At 35.1% G+C, this 26,217-nt stretch overlaps 1 protein-coding gene across 5 annotated transcripts in view; it reads left to right on the top strand.

Moving 5' to 3' along the window:
- The window catches only part of TNRC6C (trinucleotide repeat containing adaptor 6C), a 171,185-nt gene that overhangs the window by 87,662 nt on the left and 57,306 nt on the right, over positions 1-26,217 (top strand). For all 5 annotated transcript variants that reach the window (XM_027850100.1, XM_027850099.1, XM_027850096.1 and 2 more), the window contains 4 exons: positions 14,721-14,933; positions 15,309-15,475; positions 16,766-16,846; positions 20,715-20,772. In XM_027850100.1, the coding sequence (XP_027705901.1) occupies positions 14,721-14,933; positions 15,309-15,475; positions 16,766-16,846; positions 20,715-20,772 (519 nt within the window). The remainder of the gene's footprint in view (positions 1-14,720; positions 14,934-15,308; positions 15,476-16,765; positions 16,847-20,714; positions 20,773-26,217) is intronic.

Below are 26,217 nucleotides of genomic sequence, written 5' to 3'. Positions count from 1 at the left end.
TAAGACAGAACTCATTTTTGTATGTTTATCCCCAGCAGCTGGCATAGTACTAGTATATAGTAGATGCTTGATAAATATATATACATATATATGTGTAGATATAGATATAGATATAGATTGATCAACAAAGGATTGATTTCCCTTCATGCCCACCCCTCTTCTGAACTTCCCTATTATTCTTGAGGGTACCACCAGTCACCCAGTTCACAACTTCAGTGTCTTCCTTAACTCCTCACTCTCGCCCCATGTATCCTTTCACTTTAACCACAATTCTTATATAGGTCCCAGTCTCTTCATTCATAAAGCCACCACCTTGGTTCAAGCTCTCATCACTTCTCATCTACTTTATTACAATAACTTCCTAATTGGTCTTCCTGCTTCAAATTCCGCCCCACTCAAGAACCAAAACCATTTTCCTAAAGTACAGGTCTGACCATGTGTCCTGTCCTGTTCTTCCTGTCTCCCTCCTCCCATCCCCTAGTAAATTCTAGTGTTTCCCTTTTACCTCCCAAAACAAGTATAATTCATCATTTAAAGCTCTTCACAACCTGGTTCTTTCCTGTCTTTCCAGTCTCCTTACATTTTAGTCCCTTCCTTGAACTTAATGATTGAGCCAAACTAACCTGTTTGCTATTCTTCACACATATTCTACTACTCATTATACCCCCATGCTTAGAAAGCTCTCTCCTCCTCTGCCTCATCTGGCTTCCTTCAAGACATCTCAGATTCCAAGAGTACTCTCTTAATTCTTCCAACTGCTAAAGACTTCCCCTCTAAGGTTATCTCCTGCCGACTCCAGGTATCTTGTATGTACCTATTTACTTACACAATGTCTCCCCAATTAGAATATAAGCTCCTTGAGAACAAGGATTGTTTTTACCTTTCTTTGTATCCCCAGTGCTTAGCCCCAGGACCTAGTACACCAAAGCACTTAATGTTGTTATAGCCCAGTCATAGTTGTCCCACATTAGCAAACAGGCTATTAGTGAGTTCTTTAAGTTATTGCCTATTTATATTCAGAAGACTGAATATGTGTGGGGGCAGGGAGGAGGGAGTTGGAGATCCATGGATTCTTGATTCACACACAGCCAAAAGGATTTTTTGGATTTCATTGAGGAATCAAACCAGTAAGCAAGATAATTCCATCATGAAATCATAGGTGAGGCTTATCTGGCAAAATTATATCAAAGTAAAATGTTGGCTAATATTGTATTGCATCAATATAACTGATGTATGTTGCTACTGATAATAGCTAACGTTTATGTAGCACTTATTATGTGCCAGGCACTGTGCTAAGTTCCTTACAATTATTATCTCATTTGATCTTCACAACAACCCTGGGAGGTAAGGGCTGTTATTATCTTTATTTTACAGATGAGAAAACTGAGATAAACAGAGGTTAAATGGCTTACCCAGAATCACACAGCTAGTAAGTGTCTGAGGCCACATTTAAACTCAGATCTTACTGGTTCCTAACCCAGTGCCCTACTGCAATACTACATGAGACTTCCAGTTTTTCACTTTACTAACTAGTTTCTTTAGCTGGTTGGGAATGGCTGAAGCTCAGTTAATAGCTTATTTCTTCAAAGTCGAATATTTTTCAGTTATTTGCATAATATTATAGGAGCAGTTTTTAATTTAGCAAACATTTATTAGCACACTGTGCAAAACACTGTGCTAGGGATTGGAGATATGTAGATAAACAGTTTTGTCATTGAGTACATGGATTGGTATGGTCTGAATGACATATCTTGTGTACAAAGTAGAATTAAGAGCAAAATCAAAAAAACATTTACTGTGTGCTTGGCACTGTATTAAGATTTGGGAGGGGCAGCTAGGTGGCACAGTGGATAGAGCACTGGCCCGGAGTCAGGAGGACCTGAGTTCAAATCCAGCCTAGCTGTGTGACTCTGGGCAAGTCACTTAACCCCAGTTGCCTCACTTAAAAAAAAAAATTGGGGGATATGAAGATAAAAACAATATAAAAATGTTTCGTCATGTTAAATTTGAAGAAAGAAAAAGAAGTCAACAGGCAGAGAAGTAGAAAGGAAGATCCAAGGAGTGGGGAGTGAGGAAGGCCTGTGCTGATATATGAGAGCAGGCACGTGCAGGGTGAAATCATGCTACAATAGTAACGTGGTTGGAATAAAGCATATATGAAGTCAGAGAGTAGTTTGAACTAAGGCTGGAAGGATCAGTTGTAACCAGGTTGTGATGAGTGTTTAAATGTTTCTGTTTTCTTCAAAAAATCAATTATTTATTTGAGCCCGAGATTGACATATTAAGGCCTGTATTCAGAATTTTAATTTCTCATCTTCATGAAGGATGGATTAGAGAGGAGAGACTGGAGGTAGGGAGAGTAGTGAGAGAAGGCTCTTACAATAGTACAAGCAAGAGATAATGAGGACAGCATTGTGAACGGAAAGGAGAGTCAGATTTTGCTAAAGAATAACTGACAGTGAAGAGTCACAGATGATTCTGAGGTTTTGAAGCTAGGTAACTGAGAGAATATCAAGAGAGATAGGGATGGACATCTTGATATAGAAATTATAAAAACTTTTAAGAACTTGATCTAGAAATGAAGTATTCATATTGTTTTTCTTTTTTGTATCTTTTTTTTTTTTTTTTAAAGGAGAGGGCAGCTAGATGGTGCAGTGAATAGAACTCTGGCCTTGGAGTCAGGAGGACCTGAGTTCAAATCCAGCCTCAGACACGTAACACTTAATAGCTGTGTGACCCTGGTCACTTAACCCCAGTTGCCTCACCAAAAAAAAAAAAAAAGAAAGCAACAAAGAAAGAGAGAAAAATCCTTTCAAGCACAAGCAACTACAAATATATTATTATTTGGTAACGTACTGTGTTGATTTGAATATGGGCTTTTATAATTCTCTTAATACTATTTCTTTTTTAATGTAAAAGATGGCATGAAAATGACAAAAATCAACACAATCCTACAATTACCATGAGCATCTTAGAATTAGACCTGGGGCTAATGGACACTTTTATTTTCTTAAACTGTTTACAGTAGACCAAAGAGCAAAATCTATTTAAAGTGGACACAGTCTTACTATTAAAATTTAAGAGGGGTAGTATGTTCTATGGTACCTCAGTAGCTGTTTTATAGCATGTGTCCAAAATTCCTCTTAGTAGCTGCAGCTGAAAGTTGTACAGTTTCCTATAAACAAACCTGTATCTCTGGCATTCTTTAGGGAAAAGAATATTGCCTAAAATAGAGTTGTCTGCAGGTAGAGTGATGTAAGATCAGCAAGCCCTAGTTCTGTTGCAAGAACAGTTCAGCTGTTCTAATGGCTCAGCTTCAGAGCTTGATCCCATTGACCTGTCCCAGCTAGCAGTGACTATTTTAAGCCTCTAACTAACTAAAAATAGAAATGCTGCACTATATCTGTTGCAGCTTGTGGGTTTTCGGTTGGTTTTTTTTGGGTTTTGGGTTTTTTGTTTTTTTTTTTTTTGTAGGGCAAGAGGTTGAAATGAGAGGGAGAGGTGGAGAAAGGAAATTCAGGTGAGAGGGAGATTGGTGAACATGTTTATGCACATAAAAATGAGCTTAAATTATTTTCTTTTTCAACACCCAAATGTGTTTTTGATCCCATTTGTTTAATTGCACAAAGAATAATAAAACTATTATTATTGGTATCCTATAGTCAGACTTCCAAAGTAGCAATAATAAAGATCTAGTAAAATGGTCATTAATAGATTAAAATAAGATTTAATGCAGTTTTTTTAAGTTTCTAATGCCTAATGCTTAGAAGGGACGTTAGTCCACCTTCACACACTTTGAATGCTTTAATAATGATTGGAACCTATACGTGTGTGCCCCTCCTATAAAACTCTTATCCATGTCCTCTTGGCTATGGGGATCCACCTTTTTGGACTTTTTCTCATCATATGCGTCTTTAATGACATTTGTTATGCTTCCTCTCCTCTCCAGTTTTTTATTTATAATATGACTTCTTAAACTGGATGTCCTCTAGGCATCTCAGCTCAACTTGTCCAAAACAGAAATCATTATCTTTCCTCCAAAACACTGCCTTTTTCCTCACTTCCATGTTATTGTCAAAGATATCACTCAGGTTGAAAACCTTGGTTTCATCCTCAGCTTCTCACTCTCACCCTGCATATTCAGTCTGTTGTCAGATCTTGCCCTATTTTCATATCTGTGCTCATAGCCACCACCTTAGTACAAACTTTTGTCACATTTCATCTTATCTATTACAGTAGCCTTTTAATTGATCTCCCTGCCTCAAATCTCTCCCCACTCCAATCCATCCTTCACTCAGCTGCCAAAATGATTTTCTTAAAGCAAAAGTCTGATTACATCATAATCACCGTTCCTGTTGACTGCAGGATAAAGTCCTCTGTTTTATATTTAAAGCCTTCTAACTTTCCATTTTTCTTACACTTTTTCCCCCTCTGGGCACTCTGCAATCTAGCTTTACTGGCATTATTGGTATTCCTAGCATACAACTCTAGACCTTCTGACTGTGTTCCTTTGTATTAGACGTCATATCCCACATTCCTGGAATGGAATCCCTCTTCATCACCACCTCTTAGTTTCCCTGACTTCCTTCAAGATTTGACTCAAATGTGACTGCAGGAGGCCTTTGACTGTCCTCTGCTTCTAGTGCCTTCCTTCTGAGATTGTTGATGTTGTTGTTCAGTCATATATGACTCTTCTTGACCCCACATGGGATTTTCTTGGCAAAGATACTAGAGTGGTTTGCCATTTCCTTCTCCATATTACTTCCCATCTATTCTGTATATATCTTGTATGTGCCTAATTATTTTACATATTGTCTCCTTCATCTGTATGGGAGCTCCTTGATGGCAAGGACAATGTTTTTGGCATTCTTTGCCTCCCTAATGCTTAGCACAATATTTGACACATAATAAGCACTTAATAAATGCTTATTGACTGACTGACTGACTGTTGTAACCTACCTTTACTCACCACACACATCTCAGTTATTCTTTGGATAATCCTTATGATATAACCTTTGGAGTCTTAAGTACTCCATGACTGGCAGCCGTACACCAATGGAAGAAGTTTTCCCCAAAGGAGACACTCCATCTTTTGGCTCCAGGCATTTTTTCTGACAATCCCCTATGCCTGGAATGCTCTTCTGCCTCATCTTCTACCTTCTGGCTTCTATTTCATACATTCTGTAATGATTCTGAGTGTAATTTCTTGACTGTCCTTGGTGAAAAGTTTATCATTTTTAAAGAAAAAAAATCATTACAGTTGTTTTTTTCCTCTGTGCATTATTCTCCTGGCTTTATCTTCATACACCCTAGGGATAACATAATTTGAATCTTTCCATAGGCTTTCTTTAAAACTTTTTTTCCCTCTATTGCATCTCCTATGACACATTAATACTGATAATCTTCTAAAACCCTCCTAAATGAGATTTTACAAGCAAGTTTATATTCTAAACCATTTCTTCCTTTGGTTTTCATGTAACTGTGCTTGGCAAGGAAATCAAATATTTGTTATTGGAAATTGTTTCTTTTTATAATCAATGTCCATGACTATTCCTCTATCCATTTTATTTGAGGCTGGAAGGAACTGTAATGGCTTGTTTTTACAGGTCAAATTAGAGTTACTTTCATTGTATTCTGTGCCTTTTTCTTAATATTATTGTTGTTGTTTTGTACATTTTGATTTCTTTTTTACAAGTTGATGGTCTGACCTCTATGCAGCTAATTCAGAAATAACTGCCATATACATTATAGCCATAGTCATTTCCTTTTGTTAAAAATATAATCATTTTCTTGTTTTATTATTTGGTATATGCTATGTGCATTAACTCCCAAATCCATTCTTTGAATATTTGTAATGTAGGCAAGAGACTTCTGTAATTTTACAGGATTTCGGTCTCATTTCTTATTCCTAAGCTATATTTTCCAGCATATTCTTCACCATAATCACCAAAGTCTTTTATCAGATTTTTCATATAATTTATTTACCTTTTTGTGCAGCAGATGCTGGCAATCAAAAAGTATTTTCTTAATTATATTTCTGCTAATGTTCATCATGAGCCAGAGCAATAGATGTCTATCCTCCCTCTCAGATCTAACATAAAAGCTCCATAGGACATCTCTCTTCCCAGTCCCTCTCACAAGAAATGCAAAGATCTATTCATAACTTCCATGATTAGGAATGCAAAGAGTGATGTCATTATATTCCTGAAATGGTTTCCATATCCTCTCTTTCTCAGATTACTGCCCTGGAATCTAATGGTTCTCTTTCCTGATTCACTATATTAGTGCTGCAGCTCATCTCTCTATTACTACCATGCTGAGACCAAGGCAAAGCCTCTTTTGTTGAACTGTACTCAGACTATACCCAAAGCCTCCAATGCCTCACAAAACTTGCCTCTCACCTCTAGGTTCCAGACTAGAACCTGAGCCTTAACATTTTATGTTCATCTCCACAGCCCAAATAAGGACTTTTGCCCCAGTTACCACACCCATCACCTCTAGGATCAGAGCTCTAGGTACCAGCACCTCCAGATCCCTCACCTCTAGGAATAAAGCCTTTAATACTTAGAACCCAGCCTAGAACCAAAGATGCTAGACTTGGTAGAAACTTATAGGATGGGCTGATCATACCAAGCCCAAGAAATTTCTCCCTTAGCCCTTGAAAGAGAAATAATCTTACCAGCTTCCATTCATAGGACACTTGAGAATGGGATCCCCAGTGAAAGGATATAAAATATATAGTCAAGCAAAACAAATTCCCATATTGGCCATGCCCCCAAATATTTCCTATTCTGTATTTTGAGTTCATTGCCTCTTTGTCAGGAAGTAGATTGCATATTTGGACCATCTTTGTGTAGAGTTTAAGTGAAGTGAAGGAGGAGGTTATGAGAAGTGAGAGGCTGAGGAACTGAGTGGTTAGGGTATTTGAGGGAGAGTCTATGTTGAATTATGTATTTATATTGAATGTAGTATGTACATCTGAAACGTATATACATTGCTCCTCTAATTTGTGATGTGACCTTTTATATCTGTGTATCCATGGAACTTATCTTAGTATACAGTGTGAGGTCTTGATTGAATCCTTATTTCTGCCAGACTGCTTTCCAGGCTTCCAAGACATTTCTGTTGAAAAGCAAGTCCTTGCCATAGTAGCCTGGAAACTTTGTGTTTATTAAATGTTAGGATGTTAGGTTCATTAGGTTCTGTATGTTGTATACATAATATTTTGTTAAAATTAAAATTAGTTCATTTTAAGCCTATGGGGTAATATAATGGCCCCCAAGGGCCACTTGATTCCCTCCTCTTCATTTTATTTTAGATGAAACATTCTAAATTCATTCACAAGTGCTCCTACCCCCAAGTTAGGAAAATTCCTAACACCTACACAGAAGTTGGGTCCATAACCTTACTTTTATATCTGTATCTAGTTAACTGCTGGCATTTTTGTGATTGAGGCAAAATTAAATTTGCTGGAAACATTTGGGTATTGAAATAACAGATTTTATTATACTGTTTGAAGTTAGGCATTAGTTGGGGAAGCTGGGAGAAAGTAGACCTTTTCTTGAGACTTTGCTCAGCTCTGATGCTCGGCTCTGAGTTATTTATGTAGTCATTATCTCTCTTCCATATCTCTCTTGTACAACTCAATCTTCCTTTTGTTCCCCATACAGTTCTAGAATGCTATTCTTGTTCCTACTTCTTGAATCTGGATGCTCAGAATCTCTCCCCATTTCTGAGACAGCTTCTTCCTTTTATACAAATTGCTTAGGGTATAAGTCAGTCCCTCACCTAACAGACTTGATTGATTCAAGACTCTGTTCATACTTAGTTTGATTGTTTGATTTAATCAAAAACTATTCTTACCTTCCTTAAAACACTAGAGCCAAAATGGGGTGATTTGAACCCTACCCTTATACTCTCCCCCATTTTAATATTTGTTGTCCTTAACAAATCTACTTAAGGTTTAGTTGGCTGGTTTGGTTGGTTGGTTTGTTTTGGCACAAATCCTGGACACCTCTTTTGTGACTTGAGGATCTACATTATCTTATTTTTGAAAAAATGTTCTGCCCTCCAGTTTCTATCCTAATGTAGCTTTTCTCTCTTACCAATCTGGGATGAAACACAACTCCCACAGTCTTCAGTGACCTAGTCCTCCCTTTCAAGGTAGTCAGTCCAACCCTTTCTGGAATGATTTAACATTCTACTTTTATGTTACTAAATCTTCCACTGATTAACCTGTTTTTTAGCCAGTACCAAATAGTTTTTGATAATTACTGCCTAGTAGTAGAATTTAAGGTATGATACTGCTAAGTCCCCTTCTTTCCCATTTTTAAAATTATTTCCCTTGAAATTCTTGACCTTTTGTTCCTCCAGATGAATTTTTTTTCTACTTCTATAAAGTACTCCTTTGGCAGTTTGGTTTGTATTACACTTAATAAGTAAATTAATTTAAGTAGTATTGTCATTTTTATTATATATTCTCAATCTGTCTGTGAAGAGTTAATATCTCTTCACTAATTTAAGTTAATTTAAGTCTGTCTTTATTACCTTAAAGAGGGTTTTGTAATTGTTTTCATATGCTTTCTGTATGTACCTTGGTAGGTAGAATTCCAAATATTTTATACATTCTATAATGATTCTGAGTGTAATTTTTTTCTGTCTTTGTTTTTTTGTAATATACAGAAATGCTTTGTGTGAATTTATTTCATAAATACTTCAATTTTGATAAAGTTATTATTTCGGTTAATTTCTAGGTAACTCTAGAGTTTGTCAGACATTTTTCTCAAGTGAATGAAGTCTGTCATTTAAGGAAAACAACTGACAATATTTGTTACCAATGATAAAATTCAGACTTTTAGTGAAAATTAGAATTTTAGAAAATTTGTACCTGCCACCATGACCATGACAGCTTCCAATGACTTTTCTGATGAGATCAGTGGCGACAGTAACAGATGTGATTTTTTTTAGATTGTATATTGAAATATGGCAATATTTGGAAAATCTGGATAACTCAGTGAACCAATATTTTTTTGAATGACCAGTGCATATTTCAAAATCATACATGGATTAAATATAATAATAACTAACATTTATATAGTACTTATCTATTCAAAGTACAAGGTAGACCAGTGCATTTCAAAATAACAGACTATGAAAAGTTTATTGATATGGTTTCAGATTCCATATTGCAATTAACCTTTAAGAAACTATCACTTGTCAAGTTTTGGTAGAATATCCAAATTATCTGAAAAGGCTATTAAAATACTCCTCCATTTTCCAATTACATATCTGTAGGAGGCCAGATTTTTTTCATATACTTCAACCATAATACCACTTAGCAGAAGAAGCAGGTAAGAGATTCTAGCCATCTTCTGCCAGCTGCCATATTGGCATAAAGTAGTAATTGTTGTTATTGTTCAGTCATGTCAGATTCTGTGACCTCATGGTATGCCAGGCCTGTCTATCCTACACTGTCTCTCAAAGTACATACTACCCCTCTTAAATTTTAATAGTAAGACTGTGTCCACTTTAAATAGATTTTGCTCTTTGGTCTACTGTAAACAGTTTAAAAGTGTCCATTAGCCCCAGGTCTAATTCTAAGATGCTCATGGTAATTGTAGGATTGTGTTGATTTTTGTCATTTTCATGCCATCTTTTACATTAAAAAAGAAATAGTATTAAGAGAATTATAAAAGCCCATATTCAAATCAACACAGTACGTTACCAAATAATAATATATTTGTAGTTGCTTGTGCTTGAAAGGATTTTTCTCTCTTTCTTTGTTGCTTTCTTTTTTTTTTTTTTTTTTTGGTGAGGCAACTGGGGTTAAGTGACCAGGGTCACACAGCTATTAAGTGTTAAGTGTCTGAGGCTGGATTTGAACTCAGGTCCTCCTGACTCCAAGGCCAGAGTTCTATTCACTGTACCATCTAGCTGCCCTCTCCTTTAAAAAAAAAAATACAAAAAAGAAAAACAATATGAATACTTCATTTCTAGATCAAGTTCTTAAAAGTTTTTATAATTTCTATATCAAGATGTCCATCCCTATCTCTCTTGATATTCTCTCAGTTACCTAGCTTCAAAACCTCAGAATCATCTGTGACTCTTCACTGTCAGTTGTTCTTTAGCAAAATCTGACTCTCCTTTCCGTTCACAATGCTGTCCTCATTATCTCTTGCTTGTACTATTGTAAGAGCCTTCTCTCACTACTCTCCCTACCTCCAGTCTCTCCTCTCTAATCCATCCTTCATGAAGATGAGAAATTAAAATTCTCTCAAAGTCTGTCTAAGTTCATGTTTGTTGTTTCCACAACACTATCCATCCGTCTCATCCTCTGCTGTCCTCTGTTCTTTTTCCCTTCAGTCTTTCCCAACATCAGGGTCTTTTCCAGTGAATCCTGTCTTGTCATTATTTGGCCAGGTATTCAAGCTTTAGCTTCAGTGTTTGACCTTCCAATGAATAACCTGAATTAATTTCTTTAAGTACTGACCGATTTGATCTCCTTGCTGTCCAAGAGACTCTCAAAAGTCTTCTTCAGCTCCATAATTCAAAAACGTTGATTCTGCAGTACTTGGCTTTCCTTATAGGCCAACTCTCACAGCCGTGCATTGCTACTGGAAAAACCACAGCTTTGACTTTATGAGCCTTGGTGATGTCTCTGCTTTTTAATATGCTTTCTAGATTTGCCATAGCTTTCCTTCCAAGGAGCAATAGATTTATAAAAATGTAAAACAATGCCACTTTTCTCACTAATTTTTAATAATTAAGTTATTTTTCATAAAAATAATACATATGTTCACGTGTAATAGGTTTACTATTGTTATTTAATTTTTTTAATTTACCAGTTTTAGTTTCTGGCATGATAAATATTAATGGATATAATGTGGCTTGTGGGAACTACTTGTTAAATTTTCAATGTATTTCACCCTTCCCAAAAGCTTGATTGCTATCTCCAATGACTGTTGTTTTGCTGATTTTCTAGATGTAAAGCAATGGAAAAATGTTTATTAATATAGATTAAACTTAAAGGTGTGTTCTGCATGTATTTTGCGGGGAGTGCCAATTATTGAATATTTACCAGCATAACACTGGAGATAACTTAATACATAAAAGTTCTTTGGGCTCCTCAATAATTTTTTAAGAGTATTTTTAAGAGTCCTGAGATCCAAAAATTTGATATCTACTGCTATACTAGAAGGGTTCTTAAACTTTTTGTGTTTTTTAGGCCCTTTTAATAGTCTCATGAAGCCTATAGACCCCTTCTCAGAATAATATTTTTAACTGAAATGAAATAAATTATATTGTAAAGGAAACCAATTGTTTTGAAATAGTTATCTAAATATATATTTTTTTAAGTTCATAGTTAAGAGCCCCAGCCCTAATAATATGCGTGAATCTGTGGTCTCAGCCCTTCGGGAGTTCCTTCCAGTAATGCAAATCTCAACCCATTCTTTCCTACCCCTCCTGAGTGATTCTCATCTGTATTGTCTCAAAGATTCACATAAGCATGTTGGTCCATCCCACATGCCAAAAGTGTTCCCTACTTTCTTCTAACATTGAAAAGATCTCGGTGGATGGAGACTCTGGATGTTAACCTATTATTCCTTATACTCACTATCCAGAGGAAATGGATGAACATATCCAGATGGATGAACAATTTCTATTGCCCAAATTTTACCCCACGGCTGAATGAATAACTTTGTAGTATGTATATCTGGGACAGATGATACAGATTGACAGTGAGCTGGGCCCAGAGCTGAAGAGGAAGAAAGCAGGCTGGATTGCTTTTGGGAAATTGCAGAACTCTTTTACAAAACCCAGCCTTCCCGAGAAAGCAAAGGCCTATCTTTTATCTTTTCAATCTAGACATATTACTAGTGTAATATGGCAGCAAGATCTGGAACTCTACTGAATCCAAAAAACTAAAGATGAGTATCATACAAAGGGCAATGGAAAGATGCATGGTGGGTGTGACCAGGTTGCAACATAAAACCAACTGTAAACATGGAGAACAAGAGTAAAGGATGTCGTTAAGGTATTGTATGACAGGAAAGGGAGATGAGTTGGTCACATGGCATGTAATATATAGTAGCTAAATTTGGAACATAATGTAAGTTTTCTATGAGCCAGAGAGCCCAGAAAAAGTAGCTTGATTTGTTATTCCACTTAATTTGTTCTTTACTATATTAATGTTTTTAGCATTAGGCTTCTGTAGCCATCTATATAAGAGGATATTTTCCAGTCTGTACCCAGCTATAAAGTTGTATTGATGTTGCAACTTCCATTTCTGATTCTAACTTCTAACTCCACTACTCAACTCAGGATCATAATAAATCCATTGTTTGAATGAGTGCAAATGAATGAAATGTAAAGTGCTTACTATGAATAAGTGAGGCAGCTAGGTGGCACCATAGATAGAACTATGGACCTAGAGTCAGGAAGACCTGAGTTCAAATCCTCCTTCAAATACCAGCTATGTAACCCTGGACCAGTCATTTAACCTCTGCCTCAATTTGCCCATCTGTAAAATATTTTAAAAATAACAGCACCTACCTCCCAGAATTGTCATAAGGATAAAATGAGTTAATATTTATAAGGTCCTTTACTTAAAATGCTATGTAAGTCCTAGCTGTTACGACTGTGTATATTACAAAGCTGAGTAGGTTAATTTCCCCGAGAGTCACAATTCTCTATGCAAGTGTCCATTGCACAAGTGCTGGACCTGGTGGGGAGAAATGGTGCAGCAGAGCGGATGGTAATCTAGCCCAAATGAATGGTTGAATGGGATATAATTGAGAAATTCCATCTTACTTGTCTTGCATCAACCCCTGATAATGCTAAGCACATAGAATTTGCTTAATAAATATTTATCAGTGCAATTCTTTTTTGTCCATCTTCATTATATCTTCACCTAGTTAAATTTGGCTACTTTCTAAGTGTACATTTTTGAGAAAGAAATCAGAAAGAACTGATTCTTATCAGAAGTAGTATCCTCAACCCTGAAGGAAAATAATCCTGGATCAAGACTAGTTATCTGAGGGGCAGTTAAGTGGCTCAGTGGATAGAGCACCGGCCCTGCAGTCAGGAGGACCTGAGTTCAAATCTGGCCTCAGACATTTACTAGCTGTGTGACCCTGGGCAAGTCACTTAACCGCAATTGCCTTTAAAAAAAAAAAAAAAAAGACCAGTTACCTCAGCAGTGAATACCATCTAGTGTCATAATTCTATTCACTGCCCTAATGTTAAAGTAGTGAATTCATGTTAAGATTCCCCACCCTATGACATTAGCTAAATATAATTCTACTTCTACTTTTTCAAATATGTACCTTGGCTATTATTTTTTTTGGGTTAATGTACTCTTTCCTAGGTACTGCATGTATGTTCTCCATTTTCCCCGCTAAAATAAAAAGCTATAATGGCTGCTTCTAATGACATGTCATGCCTAATATTATTTTTAAATTAAATGAAAGCAAGCATTTATGGAACATATACTGTATGTGTCTATCATTTTTAATGAATTGAGAAATTTAATTAATTGAGACATGTGATGTCTAGAACACACAAGCATAGAAACATTATTACACTTTTGCTTAGAACTTGATTGAAAAGAATTTGAAGTGTCAGTTTATCATTTTAAATTTTGTTACTATCATCTCATGCAAGGCTCAGATTTATTGTTATACTATAAATCTGCCATTTATATAATTCCAGTGATAACTGTCAACTTGATTTATAATTAGCTACAGTGACAAATAGAATAAAACAATTAAGATTATTGATTTCTGTAATTACATTGTCATCCTAATGTGAAAACTTTTTTTATTTGTTGTAAAGTATTGTTTCTATTAAACCTATAATCTATATATTTTGCCCTTCAGGAAAATTATATATTGGCACCTTGGTTTTTTTTTTAACCACTTCTTGATGCAGTTTTATTGTATGGTAGTTGACACCGAAAGTTAAATTATTATTTTTGTTGAAGAACAATTTAAAATGGAAGGACTACTGTCTTGGTTTTTGAGTAATTAGGCATTCTGCCAGTTTGTAAATTTGGTTATGCCATGTAGAAATATTTTCTCTTTTTTCCCTTCTTTAATCAGTGTTTCCATTTCTAGTGTAAGAGTTCAAAGCATTGTAGTACCTACAATCTTAGTATTTGTTTTATACCAAATAATTTAATGTGTTTGCATTTCAAAAAATTCTTTATGTAGAGATTACAAAATCTGAGTGAATGAGTTAATCACATGTAATAATACCTTACCTTTGCTGAAATTTTATCTTTAATATCCCTAAGTTAATTTCCCAGGATGCAATTTTATCTATTCTAATAATTCTCCTGATTTAGTTTGCTTGAGTGTTATAAAACTGTTATCCAATGTATATTATTGTTTTCTATGTAATTATAAGTAATCCAGTTATTACTAGTAATAAGTGGTACAAACTCCTTTATTATGGATAAGAATTTATATAATACATTGCTTATCTTGAAGCATTTAGTTCTAAATGATTCATACAGAATATGATATTGGAAACATTTCACATGGTGATCTGATTGGTGGATAAAGGTAATTTTTGTTAGTATTGCTTAATGAGTTTTAAAATGGAATATATAGTAAAAGCAGGAGGGAGGAAATTAAGAATCATAAATTTTTAAAAATCAGAACAGAGACTAGAAAACCAGAAAAACTATTTTTACTTACATTTTTCTATATCTTTTTCAGTTTCAACAGGCTGGGGAGACATGCCTAATGTTCATTCAAAGGCTGAAGCTTCTTGGGGAGAATCATCATCTCCTGCTGCTACGGTTGATAATGGCACAGCAGCTTGGGGAAAGCCACCCAGCAGTGGTGCAGGATGGGGAGATAATTCTGAGCCATCAGGGACATTTGGAAGAACAAGCGCCCCAGCAACTGCCCCAGCCCTGTGCAAACAAGGTGAGCAAGATCTAATATTTCATTGTCACATTTTAAAAATTGAGGAGATATGTAATGTATAGGAAGCTTAATTATTACCTCATTTTAATTAATGCTTTGTTTTACATATAATTTAGGGAGATTAATTTTGACTGATCTGTTCATACACAGAAAGATCTACAAGTTATTTATGTGTGGGCTTTGCAAGTCTCCTTGGCTCTATTCTGCTATCTTAAACTTTACCTGCTTTACTAATTGGAGTGACAGTCCTGATGGCTTTGAAGTCAAAAGCTCAGGGTCATTTGTACCGCTCCCAAGATTACATTACAGTGAAACTGTGTTTGCTCTATATATTACATATTCATTAAGTAGATATGTCACTTTTTTTCCTTCCAGCTTCAAAATCTATGCAAGAAGGCTGGGGCAGTGGTGGGGATGAAATGAACCTCACTACCAATCAGTGGGAAGATGAAGAAGGAGATATGTGGAATAATGCTGCTTCACAAGAAAGCAACTCCTCCTGCAGTTCCTGGGGGAATGCCCCAAAGAAAGGACTTCAAAAGGTAGAATTTCCTTTTAGAAAAAAGAGAAGAAAAATCAGGGCTAGATACATTAAGTAGTAATAAGCAGTCTTCCCCTTTTGAATTCCATAGTTATTATGGGAAAACTAAAATCAAGCCAGTTTGTTCAGCAGTGTTGGAAGCTATTGTACCCATGTGCAAAATAACTTTTTTTGCACTTAAATTGAGAAGTAGAAATCATTAATATTGATGGGTTCCACACATGTGCCAAATTTTAGTTAAAATAGTGAATTAAAGTTTTTAATCATCAGTCATGACATATACTAACTCTGAAATTCAACTGTTATGAGCCCAGACTTTAAATCATTATTGAAAGACAGCAAAGTAAAGGAGAAACTGTGCTGGATTTGGAGTCAGAAAATACAAGTCACTTAACCCCTCTATGCCTCATTTTCCTCATATGCAAAATTTAAGTCTTGGATAAGATCCATTTAAGGTCGCTTGCAGTTCTAAAGCTACGATCATATGATGTAATAATGATTAAACTGACCAAATTAAGACTATTTGAGAGAATAGTTTAATAATGTCCTCATGCAATTTTATTACATAGTTTTGAAAATGTTCATGAAGAATATTTTTTAGAGTTTGGAGTATTAGAAAGTATTATTAGGGGAGTTTGTATCATTTTAGAATTAAATGAGGAAGTTTCAAAAATTAGGGTTTTTGCAGATCACTTAAGTCTCTTTGGGTCTTTTATCCTCTGCATTTATCCTTTCTGGATTGTCCCTTTTCTGTCTTTCTATAAGTGACCTTTCTTTCCTTTTCTCCATTAGTAAAGGCTTTATAGAAATAGAAAATAAACCTAAATAAAATGAAATTTTTTTTTGTTTCTCACACTCCTTCTTGTTTGAAAGAAGACCTTATTTTGTGTCTGTCTTTATATTTTTAAAGTCCTAAAATTTACTGTGTGATTTTTAGTTAGCCTCCGTTAGTGCTCAGTATAGTTTGAATAAGAGCATTTAATTTTCAAAATGTACATTTATAATTAGCTGCATTAATTCTCTGAGGAAGAAAAAGTAATTGTTTTGCTTTTCTAGTTAATGAATTATTTTTATGCACACATCCCTGCCTATGAATACTGAAACAATCCACAGTATTAGCAGTGAGCACATATTAAATATTTCCCAGAGTATAAAATTATTAAATAGTGATTCAAAGAGATTTTCTAATTCTGAACTGCAATAGATTAAGACCATGCCCTATTTTTTGTAAATACAACAAAGAAATGATTAATAGATTTTTTTTTCCTTTGACCACATTTCATTTGTCTAGGGCATGAAGACATCTAGCAAGCAAGATGAGGCCTGGATCATGAACCGTCTGATTAAACAGCTCACAGACATGGGCTTTCCGGTAATTAGCATTTTATTTTGTTGGTACTGTATCTGCCCACTAATATTTAAGTAACAAATTTTGTTAAATGATTAAATACACATTTTTTCACTTGTGCTTACTGATCAAGAAAGGAATTATTTTAAGGATGATGTTGAAACACTAACTTTGAAATTCATTATATCATAGATTTGATTAGGAAAGTTATAGTATCCTTGTAATCTGTTCTGTGAGGAAAAAACAACTGGAAACAATAGCTAAAAGGATAAGGACTATATGACTTCATTTTCTTTCATATGTTCCATATTGCAAAGATAAAAAAAAAATTTGGTTTGAAGTACAAAAACTATACCACCAATAATCTATTGCTCCCTCTATATAGTGTTTCAAAACCTTTATTCAGATAGCTGTAGGTATATTTATGTAATAAAATGGGTATTCACAAAGTAATGAATGTATCACAAATACTAAAAACATACTCTTTAACTCACCTTTCTCCTCATATATTCTTTTGGCACTTGAAAAGTCAGTTAATTAGTTAATCAATTCATTACTTATAAACTAGAGAATTATATGATAGAATATTTGAAAAATTGAGAAAGCCTATAAAATGCTTCAAATTTCCAGAGTATAATTTTAACATGAAAAGTTCTTCCAAAATATTAAAATGCTCAGAAAGAGAAATTGAAGAAATCATAAATGAAATCTCAAGAAAAAGCCTTAAGACCACAAGTGAATTCTATCAGACATCAAAGAATAACTAATTCCATTAGACTTTATTGATATCTTTTGTTTTTATCTCCTATTTCCGCCTATATGCCTCCTCCTACAAGAGATCTATACCTTACAAGAGAATTTTATAAGAAGAAAAAATATTCAGCAGACCTGGTTAACACGTAGGGAAAATAGGATTTTATATGCAGTATTCCATACCTGTAGACCTCAACCTCTGCAAAGGAGCAGGAGGAGGTATCTTTCTCATATCTCATCTTTGAGCTTGTTTACATTCAGTTTTAATTGTTTTTATGGTGGTTGTACTTTCCACTTAAAATTTCCTGACTTTGCTCACTTCACTTTCAGTCAGTTCATGTAAATGTTTCCATTTGGTTTGCATACCTAAACTAGGAGATAAAAATCAGAAAAAGAAAATTACAGACCAATATCCTTGGTGAGTATTGATACAAGAATTTTAAATAATGTACAATAGTTTATACATCATAACCAGGTTGTATTTATACTAGATATCTAAGGTCAGTTCTGTATTATGCATTCTATAAACATAATAAACAATATTAGTAACAAGAACAATCAAAATCAAATATTATATGCAGAAAAGATTTTTGATAAAATACTCACTTTTCTTGGAAAAAATACTAAGAAGCATCAGAATAAATGGATTTTTTCTTAATGTGGTAAATAACTTTAAAACCGAGCCAGTTATTATATGTAATAGGAATATAGTAGAAGCTTTTTAAATAAAATCAAGGGTAAAGCAAAGATATCCATTGTTACCACTATTATTTAATGTAATACAAAAAGTGTTGGCTATAGCAGTAAGACAGTAAATAATAATTTGAGAGAATAAGCACAGGCAAAGAGCAAAGAAAATTATCACTTTTTTGCAGATGATATGATGGTCTGCTTAGAGAATCTTAGAGAGCCAACTAAAAATTAAAACTAACTTCTGCAAAGTAACATGATATAAAATAAACCCACATAAATCATCAGCCTTTCTGTATATTTCAAGCAAAACCCAGCAGGAAAAGAGAGATTCCATTCAAAATAATTACAGAAAGTGTAAAATATCTGGGAGTCCACCCTACCATGACACACCCAGGAACTATATGAATGAATACAACTTCAAAACACTGCAACTATGGATAGGAAAAGAGATTATGATTAAGAAGAGAGAGAAAGAATCACAGAAGATAAAATGGACAATTTGAACTACATAAAATTTTAAAAGTTTTCACAATGCAATTAAAATTAGAAGAGAAATGGCTAACTGGGAGAAAAGTCTCTGTAGCAAGATATAATAAGAAGGTTCATATATAGAGGAATGAAAGTCGTTCCCCTAGTAGATAGTCAATGGTTATGAAAAGTTAGTTCTCAAAGGAAGAAATACAACCATTAATAACCATGTGAAAAAATGTCCCAATCAATAATAGTAAGAGAAATGCAAATTAAAGCAGTTGTGAGATTCTAATCTACCATCAGTTTTGCAAAAATGGCAGTTTCAAGAGGGGCTGTGGGAAAACAGGCACATTAATACAATATTAGTGAAGATGCAAATTGTCCAGTCATTTTGGAAAGAAATTTGGAACTGTTCTCCCAAAGCCACTAAACTGTGCATATCCTTTGACCTAGCAATAGCACTCATTATACCTATATCCCAAAGAGATCAAAGAAAGAGGGAAAGGACCCATATGAACAAAAATATTTATAGTAGTTCTTTTCATAGTGGAGAAGAACTGGAAACTGTGAGTACCCAGCAAGTGGGAAATGACTGAACAAATTATGGGATATGAATGTGACGGTATATTGTTAGGCTGTGAGTGACAAAATAGAAGATTTCTGAGAAACATGGAAAAACTTAAATGAATAGCTGCTGAGTAAAGTGAGCAGAACCCGGAGAATGATTTAAGTGATAACGTTTTAAAGATAAACAACTAAAATTTTTTTGATTTTTTAAAAAACAACTTTGAATGACTCAAGCGCTCTGAGCAGTGCTATGTTCAACCACAGTTACAAAGCGCTGGTAATGAAAAATGCTACCTTACCTCTTGACAGAAAGGTGAGGGGTCCAGAACAACATATACATTTTCAAACATGGCCATTTGAGGACTTGACTATGTGTAACTAATGCAAGGGTTTTATTTTTCTTTCAAAATATTTTATGAAGAGGAGTTGGGAAGTAGATTAGAAATGGGGTCACCAGAATGAAAATAAGGTCAAGAAAAGAGGGTCATCTTTTAAAATAAATAGAAGAAAACAGAACAGAGTTCAGCAGGAAACACAAGCAGGATGGCTTTGAAAATAACCCTTGAATTTTAATTATATATTTAAAAAGAAAAGCAACCTGTACACAATACATATTCATACCTTCATGTACAATCATCTTTTCTGTTCTGCTTTGTCTGTGGAAATGCTTGTCTTATTTGTTGTTGGTTAAGTTCAGAATTTTTTTTAAAAAATCATACAGACGTAAATTATTTTCTCTAAAACATCTTTTTTTTTTTACCTTATCATTCTCCTGCTTTAAAAAAAAATCAAAAAACTTTCAACCATCACTTGCCTTTTCTGTCCACCTATACTTAATTTCTCTTTCTCTTTCCATAGGAAGTAATCTTAACTATAGAGGCATAGCTTTTTTTAATTATTATGATAATAAAAGAGCACATACTTTTAACTTCAATCTTAACTGACAAGTAATAGGGATGGTAAGATGTGGGAAGTGAAAAGGCTGTTTAGTCTAATTCTTTTGCCATTACTTGAAAAAAATCCATCTAAACCTGGGAAAAGAAAAAGAAGTTATTGGGTACCATACATTGAACATCTGAGTAATCTGTACATCTACCTTACTAATTTAATTTTTAAAAGTTTTATCTTTGGTGAACTGCTGTAACCCATTTTTCCTTGTATTGTGCTTATAAAGTTTTCCATAGACTACTAAATGTAATTATATTAAGGCTATATTGGCTGTAGTCAAAATCTATAGAAAACATGAGTGTTAAATTGAATAAATCAAATAAAAGTATTCAATTAATTTTATTATTGCAAGTAATTTAGTTTAAAAATAATTTCTTTGATGTATGTTCAAGTCCCCAAGTTCTTTAACTTTTTAAATAGACACATTATGAAAATACAGGTTTTTTTTGTTTTCCCACAGAGAGAGCCAGCTGAAGAAGCTTTGAAGAGTAACAATATGAATCTTGATCAGGCCATGAGTAAGTAATAAAATACTATTCCCAAACAAAAGCTTTAAAAAGTTTCAATTTTCAAAGTTTTTTTTCTCAATATCATCAAGTAATATTTGAGTATTTGTTGAGTAGAAGAGAGAATCTTAGATATTTCAAAAGGGACACAAAGTATGATGTTCATTTACTAAGAAATGAGCTGCTTAGATCCCAAGAAGTATACCATTGAAGATACAAATTATAGTACACATTTAAAAGATTAAGAATTTGTCTATCCCCACTCCCAGAATGCACTGATTTTTTAAAATTTTTATGTGTAGACATAACAGTGAAATTCTTAACTTTATTTGTATCACTGGACCTATTTAGCAATCTAATAAAGCCTATGGATCCCCTCTCAGAATACTGTTTTCTTGCCCACATTCATAATTCAATGAAATGTTATCCTTTGTCCATTTATCAGTTGAGGAATGGCTCTTATTTTTATAAGTTTGACTCAATTCCCTATATATTTAAGAAGTGAGGCCATTATTAGAGAAAGGTGCTGTAAAAATTTTTGAAATTAGTTCATTACCTCTGGTACCTTTTAGCAAAATGTGGTTTCCATGGTTATCTCTTTTCATTAAGTCTATCATGATTGCTACCCTGGGCTTTTTTCTTCAGCTGAAGCATAATCGATTCTGCACTAGCACTTTCCTTTAATTCTTTGTATCATTTTCTGTTTCAAGTGTGTCTCTTATAAACAACATGTTGTTGGATTCTGCTTTCTAATCCATTCTACTATCTGCTTCTGTTTTACAGGTGAACTCATCCTATTCACATTCACAGTTATTATTACTAACTGTGTATTTACCACCATCCAATTTCCTTCTGTTTATCCTTCTGTCTTTTTATCCTGTCCCTCCTCAAAAGTCTGTTTTGCTTCTGACCACTGCCTCTTAATCTGCCTTCCTTTGTATCACTTTTCCCTCCCCCATCCCCCCCATATCTCTTATCCTCTTCCCCTCCAATTTCCCTGTTGGGTAAAGTAGATTTCTCTACTCAACTGAGTGTGTATATATGTTCTTCCCTCTTTGAACCAGTTCTAAGGAGAGTGAGACACAAGCATTGCCCACCACCATCACCACCTCCACCACCCAGATTCCCCTCCACTATAAAAGCTTTTCCTTCCACATCTCTTTTATATGAAAAAATTTTCCCTATTCTTCCTCTCCCATTCCCCTTCTCCCAGTGCATCTCTCTTTCTTACTCCATTTTTTTTTTTTTTTTTTTTTGGAGATCATTCCAACATAATTGACTTACACCCATGCCCTCTGTCTGTGAAGACTCCAACTGCCCTAAGAATAATAAAGTTCTTAAGGAGTTACATATATCATCTTCCTATATAGAAATGTAAACAGTTTAACTTTATTGAATTTCTTAGGATTACTCTTTCATGTTTACCTTTTTATGCTTCTCTTGAGTCTTAGTGTTTGAATGTCAGATTTTCTATTCAGCTCTAGTCTTTTCATCAAGAATGGGAGGAAGTCTTTTATTTCATTAAATTTCCATTTTTCCCCTAAAAGATTACACTCAGTTTTGCTGGATAGTTTTATTCTTGACTGTAATCTTTGATCCTTTGCCTTCCTGAATATCATATTCTAAGGCCTCCAGTTTTTTTAATGTATAAGCTGCTAAATCTTGTGTGATCCTGACTGTGGCTTCACAGTATTTGAATGATTTCTTTCTGACTGCTTGCAATATTTTCTCCTTGATCTGAGAACTCTGGGATCTGGCTATGATATTCCTGGGAGTTTTCGTTTTGGGATCTCTTTCAGGAAGTGATCAGCAGATTCTTTCAATTTTGATTTTACCCTCAGAATATAAGATATCAAGGCAGTCTTCCTTGATAATTTCTTGAAATATGATATCTAGGATTTTCTTTTAATCATGGCTTTCAGACAATCCAATAATTCTTAAATTATTACTCTTCAGTCTGTTTTCCAGATCACTTGTTTTTCCAATGATATATTTCACATTTTCTTCTTTTTTTTCATTCTTTTAACCTTGTTTTATTGTTTCTTGATGTCTAATAGAATCATTAACTTTATTTGCCCAATTTTAATTTTTAAGGAATTATTTTCTTCTGTGAGCTTTTGTACCTCCTTTTCCATTTGACCCATTCTGTTTTTTAAGGAGTTCTTTTCTTCAGTGAATTTTTGTGTTTCTTTTACCATTAGACCAATTATGTTTTTTAAGATGTTATTTTCTTCAATATTTTTTGTGCCTCTTTGGCCAAGCTGTCGATTCTCTTTTAATAATTTTCTTGCATCACTCTAATTCTTTTCCCAATTTTTCCTCTACCACTTTTATCTATTTCTTTAACTCTTCCAAGAATTCTTGTTGGGTGTGAGTCCAATTAGCATTTTTTGAGGCCTTTCTTGTAACTATTTTTATGTTGTTGTCTTCTTATCAGGTTAGGTCTTGGTCTACCCTACCATCATAGTAGCTTTTTATGGTCAAGGTTTTTTTTGTTGCTGTTGGCTAATTTTCAAAGCTTATTTCTTGCCTTTGAACTGTATGTTAAAGCTAGACTCTGCTTACCCAGGGATGGAGATGCAGTGTCTCAAACTTCAGGCTTTTTCCTGCTGCTGTTTTCAGACCTAGTTCTGGGGGGCTGCAAGTTTTCAATGCTTCCAAGGTGGTATAATCCTGGGAGAGATGTGGTCGTTGTCTGTGCTCTGCTCTTTACCCAGGAAGGGCCCCTGCTCCCCTACAGCCATAAGTGCTAGCACTCCTCTTGGCCCTGGAACTGTGACTAGGTCCCCTGCTTTCCTACAGCCACATGCACTAGAGCTCTTCTCTGCTTTGGAACTGTGACCAGGGTCCACTCTACCTTGTGACTGACCACAAATACTCCTCTGCTTTCCATCTTAGAACCGTGATTCAGAACTGCATGTTGACAAGAGAGTAGCCAGTCAGTGGCAGCTGCACCCAGTACCAGCAAAGAGTGCCCTATAATCTCTTTCTCAACAGTTGTATGACCCTCTTACCACCTCTGGGATGAGAGCTCCCAAAGCTGGTAGCTGCCTCCAAGGCCCACCACTGGTACTGTTGCATGCACTCTGGGCAGGCACCAACCTCTACCTCCCACCCTCACACATATTACAAACCTCTTCTGCTGACCTCCTGAGTTATCTTATGCTGGAAAAATGTTTCACTCTGACCATTTGTTGTCTAAGCCACTCCATAATTTGACTTGAGGTGTTTTCTGCTCCTCTGCAATGATGTTTCAGTTGCTAAATCCAGTGCTCATTTCTCTGTCTTTGTCCTTCTTGACCTCTCTGCAGACTTTGACACTGTCAGTCACCTTCTTCTCTTTAATATTCATTTCTCTTTAGGTTTCCATGACACTGCTTTCTCCTGGTTGTCCCACCTACCTACCTGTTCCTTCTCAGTCTTCTGTGCTGGATCATGCCTGCTAACTGTGGAGGTTCTGTCCTGGGGCCTTCTCTCCCTCCATACTATTTCACTTGGTGATGTCGTTCTCTTCCGTGGGTTCGATTATGACCTCTGTGTGGATGATTCTCAGATCTACTTATCCACCCCAACCTCTCTGCTGACCTTTAGTCTCTCATCCAAACTGCCTCTTGCACATCTCAAACTAGATATCCCATTGATGATAATGGTAGTGGTAGTGGTGGTGGTGGTGATAACTAGCATTTATACAGCACTTTAAGGTTTACAAAGTGCTTTACATATATTACTTCATTCTGTCCTTACTACAACCCTAGGAAGTAGATGCTCTAAGTATTCCCATTTATAAATGAGGAAATTGAGGAAGTAAGAGGTTTATTGACTTTCCCTGGGTTACACAGCTATTAAGTGTCTGAGGTAATATTTGAATTCAGGGCTTCCTGTCTCCAGTTCCATCACTTTATCCACTGTGCCACCAATTATCATAAAGATCTTAAACTCATGTTAGGCTCAATATGTCTAAAATTGAACTTATTATCTTTTCTCCCAAACTCTCCCCTCTTCCAAAATTCTCTAGTACTCTCAAGGGCACCACCATCCTCTCAGTCACCCAGACACAAAACCTAGGTGTCATCCTTAACTCTGTCAAGTCTTGGCAATTCTATGTTTATAGCATCTCTTATATCTGCCCACTTTCCTCTCTGACACTGCCACCACCTCTATACAGATTCTCATTACTCTCCTTCTCCTCCTACGTTCTCCTTCCCCACTTCCCCACTATTCTAATCTTCTTACACCATACTCCTCTAGACATATTCTGTAACCCACTTTCACTGGTCTACTTGCTGTTCTTTGCATATGACACTCCATCTTCCAACTCTGTGCATTTTCACTGGGTGTCGTCCCCCCATACCCAGAGTTCTCTCCTTTCTTGTCTTTTCTTCTGGCTGCCCTCAAGTCTCAGCTAAAATCCCATCTTATTTAAGAAGACTCTCTGAGTCCCCATTAATATTAGTGCCCTCCCTCTGAAATAATCACTAATTTATCATGTGAAAAAACTCCTAGGGTACTTCACTAGAGATCTCCTGCCACTCTGCTATTGACTCATTAATGATTACTCTGAGTCCAATCGTTCAAACGGTTCTGAGTCCATCTAATTGTATTGTTTTGTCCACAGCTCTCCATCTTCTTCACATGAATAATATGAAACACTTTATAGAATGCTTTGTTAAAATCTAGACAAACTTCTGTATATCAACAGAATTTCTCTCATCAACCATTTCAATAATGTAAAAAACGAGATAAGATTAGTCTTACGTGACCTTTTCTTGAGAAAGCCATGCCATCTCTTTATAATCACAGCTTCTCATTTTAGATATTCATTAATTAGCTCTTTAATGATCTGCTCTAAAATTTCTCCAAGAATCAACAGTTAGTGGCTAATAATCTGCTAATTTCATTTTTTTTCTTTTGGAAAATCAGGGCATTTGCCCTTCTCCAAGTGGTACCATTCCTATTTTCTATCCATAATCCTGAAAATATTATTGACAGTGGCTTAGCAATCACATATGTCAGTTTGGTTGTGGGGTTGTTTTTATTTGTTTGTTTGTTTGTTTTAGTTCCTGAGGATATAGCTTATTTGGGCCCATTTACTTGAATTCATCTGAGGTGATCTCTTACTATGATATATAGACATGGGGCTTCTGTGTAGTCTGTAAGCCTTTAGCTTCTTTTGTTTTTACTCCTGAGCCATGTTTTCCAAAGTTTTTCATCCTCCTCCTCTATATCTTTGCATTGAAGTTGCTGAATATTAAAATATGTTTATTTAATTTGGAGGATCTTACTGAGTTCTTGTAGAATCTCTTTGCATAAACACAAAGAGCAAATAAAAATCTCATTTGATTAATCAAATTCAAACCATTTTAGCAATGTGAGAATGTAATCCCTTTGATTTCTTGTTCTTGATCCTGGTTTTTCAGTCAGTGAGTGAATGAAAAACATTAAGTGCTTAATATTTGG

The sequence above is a fragment of the Vombatus ursinus genome, unplaced genomic scaffold, assembly GCF_900497805.2.
Source record: "Vombatus ursinus unplaced genomic scaffold, bare-nosed wombat genome assembly UNPS02008996.1, whole genome shotgun sequence".
NCBI classification, from domain to species: domain Eukaryota; kingdom Metazoa; phylum Chordata; class Mammalia; order Diprotodontia; family Vombatidae; genus Vombatus; species Vombatus ursinus.
Note: the sequence above shows the minus strand (reverse complement) of the source record. Positions and strands in the feature narration are given on the sequence as shown.